The sequence below is a fragment of the Lynx canadensis genome, chromosome A1 (genome assembly GCF_007474595.2).
Source record: "Lynx canadensis isolate LIC74 chromosome A1, mLynCan4.pri.v2, whole genome shotgun sequence".
Classification (NCBI taxonomy): Eukaryota; Metazoa; Chordata; class Mammalia; order Carnivora; family Felidae; genus Lynx; species Lynx canadensis.
In genome coordinates, this window is record NC_044303.2 from 60,367,517 (window position 1) to 60,378,426 (window position 10,910).

The following is a 10,910-nucleotide window of genomic DNA, read 5'->3' on the forward strand; positions in this document are numbered from 1 at the left end:
CTGAAAGTCGTTAACATTCCCTTGCATCGCCCAGACATACCTATAAAACGTAATTCTTAAAATAAAAAAGCATTAGCGCCCTTGTTTGCAGCTAGGATGAACCACTCCCTCTTCCAGGGTCCTTTAGAGTTAAGTACAGAGACAGAAGCAGGGGCAGTATCATTCTAAATGGTGGGAGGAAGGCAGGCGATCAGCACAGGGCTGGAATCATCTGTCCCTGACCACCAACAAGCCTGGCACTGTCGGGGTTATTTCCACTCCTCCCTTTTTCAATCCAAGGATTGCACAGTCCCACGCTCGAGTTACGCACAGGTTCCAAGACTCTCCGTCTCCCACGAATGTGACATCCAAGGGGGCTCCGATTGCGCCGCCCGAATCCAGGGACGCCTTCGCCCTCGGCTGCCATCTATCGGCCACCGAGCGCCCGCTTCGCCCCGGGCCCATCATGTCTGCTGCAGCTTGGCTCGCACCAGCGGCGCGACAATAAACAAGTGCATTGGACGGGGCCCTGCGCCCGCGCTGGAGCAGATGTCTCAGAGACCCCGGTGATGCTTACCTTGTTGCCACATCTTCAGCGCCCGGGAGGGAAGAAGCGATTTTCTCTGAGTATTTTAGAGCCGCCAGGCTGCCGGGACACGCCACAGGCGTAAAACAACGCTGCTCCTGTCCCCCCCCCAGGCCCCCTAAAGGATGTCGGAGATAGAGAGTTCCAAATAATGACGATCGTGCGCCGCATCTGGGGAAAGGATGAGAAAACCTCTGCAAACACCGGGAGCGATGAAACTGCCAAGAGGATGCGGGAACCGTACAAATACTAATTAGGGGCCGCCGCGGCGGTGGACAGAGAGAGGGGACAGCGGCGGCGGGATCCCGGCGCGGTGGTCGCCACTACGCTGGGGGTGGAGGACGGCGCAGGAGCCGTAGCCACCCCAGGAGTAGCCAAGGGGCCGATGCCACCTTTGCTCGCCCCCTCACTACCATGTACAGTGTGCGCTGCAAGAAGAAGGCGGGCGATGCATGCACACCCCCGCGCCCCGCTCCCTCTGGCTAGTCCCCAGGCGTGCGCCACTGACCAGGGGGGAATGTGGTGAAGACGGCGAGGAGGAGAGCTGAGGGGGGAGGGGAGGGGCGGCCAGCGCGAACCCAGGCCCGAGGGTTCGTGGAGCCGGAGGCTGGAGGGGGCGGCGGCTGCTGCTGGCTTGGAGAAAGTTGCCCCTTATGCAGATGGCAACTGTAAGTACCCGCCTGGGGAGTGCCGCGTTGGGTGCCCGGGACGCTGCGATCGCGCGGTGGAGCGGGTGGGAACGAGTGTGCGAGTGAGCGTGAGTGTGAACGGGAGCGATCGCTCGGCGGGGCTGACCGTCACGTTGGAGGGGCCGGCGGTGCCTGGCAGCCTTCACGTCCCCTCCTCGGGTTCCGCGCCTCCCCCCCTCCAACAGCTCCCTCCCCGCCCCGCCCGGCTCCTGCTCCCGGCCCCTACCGCCAGGCGCCTTTACAGCCGGTCCTCCGCCGCCCCCTCCTCCTCCCTTCCCTATCGGCCGCTCGCGATCGCCCCCTTCTCCCCCCCCCACCCCGCTGCCCGCTTCGACTACCGCGGAGATTGCCGGGGAGAGCCGTTTGGGGAGCCCCGGAACCCGCGGTCGCCACCGCGGCGGCGGCCCCGGGCTGGCGGCGTCCGGGCGCCTCTTTCCTCCCGCCGCTCGGACCACACAGCTCGCCGCCTTCTTGCCCTGCCTGGGCTCCGGAAACCCAGTGCACACCCCAAAGAGGTATTTTTATAGGGGCGGCTATGATGAGTGGGCCCTGGAGATGTGAAACGGGGTAAGTCGACCGTTTACTTTGCAAAAGAGGCTCGTGTGTGTGTGTGTGTGTGTGTGTGTGTGTGTGTGTGTGTTCGTGTGGCAGCGGGATGGCTAGCATTCCCTCTCCTCCCTCCCCTCCTTCCTTCCCTTTCCCTTCCTTCGCTTTGGGGCGGAGTGGGGGAAGGGAGCCTCGCGTCCTGGAACTCCGGGTGCTTCTGCTTGGGCCGCTGTGGGAGCAGCTGTGCCCAGAGCCACGGGTCGGGCCTGGGTGCTGGGCTCCAGCCCACGCAGCCCCACTCTGTGTAATGCAGGGATGTGCAGGGCGATGGTCTAGGGTCTAAATTCTTTGGGGGCAAATACAGTTCCTCCGCCCCCGTCCTCCAAAAAAAAAAAAAAAAATCAGATAATCTGAGAATGTGCAACGCACTCGCAAATTTACATCGGAGGTGCGTTTCCCAGTCAGAATGTCAGCCCTCCTCGGCTCATTCAACTTTATTTTCTCAAATTTTCGGGTTCCTTTGATGGCAAGGGGGAGGGGAAAGAGAGTGGGGTGAGAGGAAGCTCTTCGACCCCGGCTACCCAGAACTGAATTAAAGTTGTAAACGCTCGAGTTTAATACCGGCTGGTCACAATTTGCGATGGGCTGTCTGAAAGGGAGGGAGGTGAATGGGGGCGGGGAAGTCGAGGGAAGGAGGGGGAGGGGACCCAACCCCCGCTGAATGGATGTGCAGATTTCATCCTGTGGAGAACTGAATTTTCAAGGTAAACGTTTTGCTTTCCATAGGGGGTGTTTTTTCCGCTTTTAAGCTAGGAGGCGTTTGAGGTTGCGTTGGGAGGTTGGAGATACTTGTGAGGCTTATACACTGTGATTCCGATTCGTCTCGACACGTCTGGGTTGGCCACACGTGAATGATTCTCAGGCACACTTGCACATGAGCGTGCGAATGCAGGGGCTCTTAATAACGCGGGATGGAGTCGGCCAGGGGAGCGAGGCTTGAACCCGTGACTCAGAAACGTCTTGGCTTTAGTTTTGGTTGTGATTCGACATCAGACTTCGGTGCTGATGAGGCAAAGGCCAGGTTGACTGGAGAAGAGGCATGGGTTCCCAGAGCCCAGCATTTTTACCCAATTCCCGCCTCCCCCCCACCCCCTCCCCCCCGCCGCAGCCAACACAACACGCACTCACACACTCTGACCATTTGTGTCCTTTCCCTTCTGAGTACCGCTGTCGACCCGAAGTAGCAAGTCCAAGGAAGCCTTTCAGAGGACAAAAAGAAATCCAGAAATAAAAGGGGGAGGGGGTCAGATCGATTCCTTGAGAAGATGAAATTCGGATATTAAAGCACAGACCTATGTTACTTGCTGTTCTCCCTCCCTTTCTATTTCGCCTTTAATCAGCCCGAGTGCCTTTTTCTCTTGGTGGGGGGGGGGGAAGAAGAAAAGAAAAAGGAAAAACAAAGAAAGTAAAAAAAGGAAGGGGAGTAAAACACTGACACTTAAATGTAAGAAACAACTCCAAAGATGCTGGCGATGCCGGCGAGGTACTTAGTTGAGTCCAAATCCTGCTAATCCAGGAGCGTTAGTGTTACATTCCGTGGCAAACCGACGCGGAGCGGGAGGTAAGGGAGGTAAGGATGGTCCTCGGTTTACTTTTAGCTGATTCCCGGTAAGCGGCAGGAACGTCCTCTTTAAACTCCGGGTATCGGGAGGTGTTCCGGGATTGCGGATGCCTTCGCTGAGTTCTTTGTAATCCTTCGTGCAGAACTATTTCTGTGGCTTAGAGATGCGGTTTGGTAGCGTCGCTGACATGATCAATGAGGAGAAGTGGACGCAGGGCGCTCTCAGAGAAGCGCTGCTAAGTGGCACCGTGCATGCAATTAGGACGCTGATGTGCTTAAAAGCGTGGTAGTGAAGTCCACCATCAAAGGAACGCGCTCTCCTTTTTCTCCACACTCAAAGCTCCTGAAGACAATTGGTGATTTAAGAGCTTCTTCTGGGTCCTTTTGATGCATTATCTTACATCTCTTTTTTGCCTCTGAAAAGTGTTCTTTAGGTTCCCACCCTGGCATTTCCAGCGACGGTTTAAAATAGCCCAAGTATTGTGACTCCTTGCTTTTCTGTGAAAATGGGAGACCTTCACGGTGAACTGTTAACTGAGGAGGTTCTGAAAGAAAGGCAGACGGGTTTGCTATAGGTGAGGTGGGGAACCTTGTAAAATGGTGTTTCTTTTCTCTTAAATTAGAACCATGAAACTGAACTGACAGCCATTTTATGTATATTTATGGATTGGTTTTGAAAAGAGGGGGGAGCAGGGAAAACACTAAAATGGGACTTTATCTAACCTGCCCTTCTCTTGTAAAGGGCAGCATATTTCTGTTGTACTCATTAGGAAATGAAATCAACCTTTAAATCAAAATGAGTATCAGATAATAATAAAGTCTGGAGAACGTCGGTGTTCCACTGGGGGGGGGGTCATTCATATCCCCTCCTTCTGGATTTCAGAGAAATAGTAGTAGGGAAGAGAGAGACTTTCTTCCAAATCCCTTAAATTTTTGTCATATTATGTTGTTTCCTTTTCTCCTCTCTCCCTTGCAGGAGGTAAAATGCACACTTGCTGCCCCCCAGTAACTTTGGAACAGGACCTTCACAGAAAAATGCATAGCTGGATGCTGCAGAGTCTAGCGTTTGCTCTAACATCTCTCGTCCTTTCGTGTGCAGAAACCATCGATTATTATGGGGAAATCTGTGACAATGCATGTCCTTGTGAGGAAAAGGACGGCATTTTAACTGTGAGCTGTGAAAACCGGGGGATCATCAGCCTCTCCGAAATTAGCCCTCCCCGTTTCCCAGTCTACCACCTCCTGTTGTCTGGAAACCTTTTGAACCGTCTCTATCCCAATGAGTTTGTCAATTACACCGGGGCTTCAATTTTGCATCTGGGTAGCAACGTTATCCAGGACATTGAGACTGGGGCTTTCCACGGGCTGCGGGGTTTAAGGAGATTGCATCTGAACAATAATAAACTGGAACTTCTGCGAGATGATACCTTCCTCGGCCTGGAGAGCCTGGAGTACCTACAGGTCGATTACAATTACATCAGTGTCATTGAACCCAATGCTTTTGGGAAACTGCATTTATTGCAGGTGCTTATCCTCAATGACAATCTCTTGTCCAGTTTACCCAACAACCTCTTCCGTTTTGTGCCCTTAACGCACTTGGACCTGCGGGGGAACCGGCTGAAACTTCTGCCCTATGTGGGGCTGTTGCAGCACATGGATAAAGTTGTGGAGTTACAGCTGGAAGAAAACCCCTGGAATTGCTCCTGCGAGCTGATCTCTCTCAAGGATTGGTTGGACAGTATCTCCTACTCGGCCCTGGTGGGGGATGTGGTTTGTGAGACCCCCTTCCGCTTACACGGCCGGGATTTGGACGAGGTGTCCAAGCAGGAACTTTGCCCAAGGAAACTTATTTCAGATTATGAGATGAGGCCACAGACGCCTTTGAGCACCACGGGGTATCTACACACTACCCCAGCCTCGGTGAATTCCGTGGCCACTTCTTCCTCAGCTGTTTACAAACCCCCCTTAAAGCCCCCTAAGGGGACCCGCCAACCCAACAAGCCCAGAGTGCGCCCCACCTCTCGGCAGCCCTCCAAGGACTTGGGCTACAGCAACTATGGCCCCAGCATCGCCTACCAGACCAAATCTCCGGTGCCTTTGGAGTGTCCCACCGCGTGCACTTGCAACCTACAAATCTCCGATCTGGGCCTCAACGTCAACTGCCAGGAGCGCAAAATCGAGAGCATCGCGGAGCTGCAGCCCAAGCCCTACAACCCCAAGAAAATGTATCTGACGGAGAACTACATTGCGGTTGTGCGCAGGAGCGACTTCCTGGAGGCTACGGGGCTGGACCTCCTACACCTGGGCAACAACCGAATCTCCATGATCCAGGACCGCGCTTTCGGCGATCTCACCAACCTGAGGCGCCTCTACCTAAATGGCAACAGGATTGAGAGGCTGAGCCCGGAGTTGTTCTATGGCCTGCAAAGCCTGCAGTATCTCTTCCTCCAGTACAATCTCATACGTGAGATTCAGTCTGGGACTTTCGACCCGGTCCCAAACCTCCAGCTGCTATTTCTGAATAACAACCTCCTGCAGGCCATGCCCTCAGGCGTCTTCTCAGGCCTGACCCTTCTCAGGCTGAACCTAAGGAGTAACCATTTCACCTCCTTGCCCGTGAGTGGAGTTCTGGACCAACTCAAGTCACTCATCCAAATCGACCTGCATGACAACCCTTGGGATTGTACCTGCGACGTGGTGGGCATGAAGCTGTGGGTCGAACAGCTCAAAGTGGGTGTCTTGGTGGATGAGGTCATCTGCAAGGCGCCCAAGAAGTTTGCGGAGACCGATATGCGCTCCATTAAGTCGGAGCTGCTGTGTCCAGACTACTCTGACGTGGTGGTTTCCACGCCCACGCCCTCTTCCATCCAGGTCCCGGCGAGGACCAGCGCGGTGACCCCCGCGGTCCGGTCGAACAGCACCGGGGCCCCCGCGGGCTTGGGCGCGGGAGGAGGTGCGTCGTCGGTGCCCCTGTCGGTGTTGATTCTCAGCCTGCTGCTGGTTTTTATCATGTCCGTCTTCGTGGCCGCCGGGCTCTTCGTGCTGGTTATGAAGCGCAGGAAGAAGAACCAGAGCGACCACACCAGCACCAACAACTCCGACGTGAGCTCCTTCAACATGCAGTACAGCGTGTACGGCGGCGGCGGCGGCGCGGGAGGCCACCCGCACGCGCACGTGCACCACCGCGGGCCCGCGCTGCCCAAGGTGAAGACGCCCGCGGGCCACGTGTACGAGTACATCCCCCATCCACTGGGCCACATGTGCAAAAACCCCATCTACCGCTCCCGAGAGGGCAACTCCGTGGAGGATTACAAAGACCTGCACGAGCTCAAGGTCACCTACAGCAGCAACCACCACCTGCAGCAGCAGCCGCCGCCGCCGCCGCCGCCGCCGCAGCCGCAGCAGCAGCCCCCGCCGCCTCTGCAGCTGCAGCCCGGGGAGGAGGAGAGGCGGGAAAGCCACCACTTGCGGAGTCCCGCCTATAGCGTCAGCACCATCGAGCCCCGGGAGGACCTACTGTCGCCGGTGCAGGACGCCGACCGCTTTTACAGGGGCATTTTAGAACCAGACAAACACTGCTCCACCACCCCCGCCGGCAACAGCCTCCCGGAATATCCCAAATTCCCGTGCAGCCCCGCTGCTTACACTTTCTCCCCAAACTATGACCTGAGACGCCCCCATCAGTATTTGCACCCGGGGGCAGGGGACAGCAGGCTGCGGGAACCGGTGCTCTACAGCCCCCCCAGTGCTGTCTTTGTAGAACCCAACCGGAACGAGTATCTGGAGTTAAAAGCAAAACTAAACGTTGAGCCGGACTACCTCGAAGTGCTGGAAAAACAGACCACATTTAGCCAGTTCTAAAAGCAGAGAAACTCCCTGGGAGCTTTTGCATTTAAAACAAACAAGCAAGCCGACACACGCGGTGAACGCATTTGATTAATTGTGTTGTTTCAACGTTTAGGGTGAAGTGCCTTGGCACGAGATTCTCAGCTTGGGCGGAAGATACTGAAAGGGTGTGCACTTTCCTTTTAATTTTTACACGTGGGGGAAACATTTGTGTAAACTGGGCACATCGATTTCTCTTCTCTTCTCTTCTTGTGGGGGAGGGGAGCAGAAGGGTTTACGGAGGGCCGTTTGCTGCGCAAGTGACTTGCTAACGGTCGCGGTTGTTCTTGTGGTGGTTAGAAGTGCCATTAAGAACGGTGGAAGATGGCAGCGCAGAGATTTCTACTCTTCCTCTTTTGTTCCCTTTCCCTCCTCTTCTTCCCCGCGCCCCTTTAAGCCATGGGTGGGTCTAAATGGCTTTTGTGGAGAGATTAGCACACCCCAACTTTAGTAGAAAGTTTGTTCTCTCTCTGTCCTTCACCCTCCCCCTCCTCTCTCTTTCTCTGCCTCCCTGCCTTCCTCCCTCCTATCTCATTACTTTTCCTTTCTTTTTAAAGGATGTGTTTGTATGCATTCTGGACATTTGAATTAAAAAACAAAAGTATTGTGATCTGGAAAATGATCACCATAGATGTGGACAAATCATTAAAATTACAGAGCTATATGATCCATAATTGATTAGTCAAAATAACTTATTGATGAAATATACAAATATTTTATTGTAGCACCTATTTTTATATACACATTTAGCATTTCTCTTTCCTTCACTATTTAGCCTATGATTTTCACAGAGGTGTCGCACTATATTAGGACCTGCATTTCCAAAACAGGAGTGATATCAGGAAGGCATTTTAAATCACTAAAAATGTGGAGAACTTAATGGGAAAATCGTAAAGCCAATGCAACCCACCCGATTGGATCTGTCATTTAAAAAAAGAAAAAAATAATAACGGATTGTATCCCAATGTATAAAGGAAAAAAAAATTAGGGCAATTAATTGGGCCATTTGAGTAAAGAATCGTGTGCAAGTTTCTGGTTTTATTAGAGAAGATTTAAAAGTATTTTTATTAGTCAACCAAAATGATGTATTGATTTGACTACTATTGTAGCCGATTTTTGATTGTTTAACCAAACCCAGTTGCATTTGTACAGATCCACATGTACTGGCACCTCAGAAGACCAAATGATGGACTGTACAAATCTCTATACGATGTCTTTATCCCTCTGGGCAGCAAGCAATGATGATGACCACAAACAGGATCTCTGTAAGATGGGGCTACTGTTGTTACAGTCTCATATGTATCCCAGCACATGTAATTTTTTAAATAGTTTCTGAATAAACACTTGATAACTATGTCAAATATGAGGGACTGAAGTAATGATTACTTGAGGTGCAAAAGACGTAGTTACGTGTGATTGACTGAATCTCCATTATTAACAATTAGGACATAGTAGCTAACTTTTATTCCTAATATGAAAAAATTTCCCCAATTATAAAATTTGAATATATGTATATATGTAAAATTCTCCTTTGCAAATTCAGGGAATTATGTTTTCCTAAAGGTGGCATTAATGTCTTTATTAATGAAACTTCAATTGTATACTTTCTTTCCTTACTGAAGTATTCTTCTAATACATGGACCGTGGTAAGTAATATATTGCCTATTCATTTTTCTCCCAGTGATATATATTTTGTTATGTCAGTATTATTTATTCAGTCTATAATGCTCATAGTTTCCTAATTTCCCCGTATTCCCATAGTTTTCCTAATTTTAACTTGTGTAAAACTACCTTCAATGATTATGATGGGTACTTTATCTCAAGTTGATCTATATATTTAAAATGTTCGAAATGTTGGTGGGTGTAAGCTGTTCACCTCTGAGGAAGGTTTGCCAATGAATTTAGATTAGTATTTAAGAGTAGGAAATGTTTGAGTGAATCTGAAACTTAAAGAGCCATGTGCTTCATCGCTATTAGTGGATCTTCCCAGAATCTCACCTGAAATGTGTAAAATACCAAGGGCTGTTCATGAACTTTCTGTTTAAGGAACACTTTCCATGGCATTCTGCCACAAAGAGGCAGCATTCACCCATGAGTAAATTGACAGTAACTGCTTGAATTCAGATTAAACAGGTGGTAACAATTTCCCTGAGGAATTAAAAAAAAAAAAATTAGTAATGCTACATCGGTCAAGTGAAGTAAACTATCCCCATTCTGTGTAACATCTTCCCTTTCCCAAATTTTTTTCAAAGGGGAAAGGACCAAGCTTAATAATGCCATGATATTATCATGAAAAAAAAAAAAACAAAACAGTACCTTACTCTTCATCTACCTCCTCCATATTTAATCCAGGACTAGAAAAGAAAAATAAATTATAGCATTTGACTTCACAATTGGGGTTGTTCTTAATTTTTCTTCACAGTGGGACTTATTTTTTCAATGTCCAAATCACTTCCTCAATATTATTATATGTAGATATGACAGTATTGTATAAATTATAAACTATTAATACAAAGTGGAATCTTCACTGTAAGTTTTATTTCTTAATTGATGCATAAAAAGTGAGAGATAAGAATTACATGAAATTCAAGATGTAGTTCTGAATGATGTAAGTAGCTTCCAAAGAAAGTTTGTTGATGCATTTTTCAAAGATTCACAAAATAATGTTATTAATTCAAACCAGCGCCATCGTCCATAATCTTGTCACAAATACTTCTTTAGGTAGTTCATTTGTACTTCTACTCTTCCTAAGGTGTCCAGCCTTTTTTTTTTAATTTCAAAAATAACAATCATATGATTTATGAAAAGAGGTTACTTCTAATTTTTAAATTATCTTTTTCCCAATTGTATGAAGGGGATAAGAGTAAATTCACTCCTGTTCTAATAAACTTGAAAATTTTTAACATGTAGAGTTATGAAACTGTGTAGAATTAAAAAACTGAATTCTTTCTCCTTATTCATTGTGTCCAGCCAATACATTAACATATACAATAGAACACGAGTTGTGTGGTTTTGAGTATTTGATTTTTGGCGTTTCAGGTTGTTCACCGAGTAAATAATTAAATTGGGTATGTCAGCGGTATATGATTGGATTAAGGAACCCTGCAAATTCTCTCCATAGCATTTTGGTGAACAATATGTAATGTTCCAGGCATCAATTAAAATTTGGATGCAAACTAAGCTTACTCTTTGTGCTTTTCCATTTGATATGTTGCATAATCTCATACAAATATATTTCCAAATAGACATTGCAAAATCTTATTTTTATCTATATATGAATATAGTGTAAATACTTAAATCATCTCAGAGAAAGTAAATATATTCTATGTAAATGTGATAATTGGTATGCTCGCATTCAAAATTATTTACAGCTAAACTGTTGGTTGAAGTTATGTGTTAATGAACGTTACCATAAATATACTTGGAACACATCTTTTGTTTAGGCGAGATTATCACCTTTACACATGTGAAGTGTGAAATTTGGGTAAATGTCCTGTGTATCCGGGTCTGTCCTTCACCACTGTTCCCTCAGCCTCAGTAAGAAAATCAAACTATGTGCAATGAAAATATCCACACATAATGTGGAAAAGGTTAGAACTTAAGA

At 48.8% G+C, this 10,910-nt stretch overlaps 1 protein-coding gene across 2 annotated transcripts; it reads left to right on the forward strand.

Moving 5' to 3' along the window:
• Window positions 1–458: 458 nt before the first annotated feature.
• SLITRK5 (SLIT and NTRK like family member 5) lies at window positions 459–10,536 on the forward strand. Of its 2 annotated transcripts, none has more exons than XM_030312630.1 (2): window positions 459–1,233; window positions 4,398–10,536. In XM_030312630.1, exon 2 carries the CDS (start codon window positions 4,406–4,408, stop codon window positions 7,280–7,282), a length of 2,877 nt encoding a protein of 958 aa, XP_030168490.1. In that variant the 5' UTR covers window positions 459–1,233; window positions 4,398–4,405; the 3' UTR covers window positions 7,283–10,536. The 2 variants fall into 2 exon arrangements, with proteins under 2 accessions (XP_030168490.1, XP_032448250.1); XM_032592359.1 differs by lacking the exon at window positions 459–1,233 and adding an exon at window positions 3,850–3,996.
• Window positions 10,537–10,910: the final 374 nt, after the last annotated feature.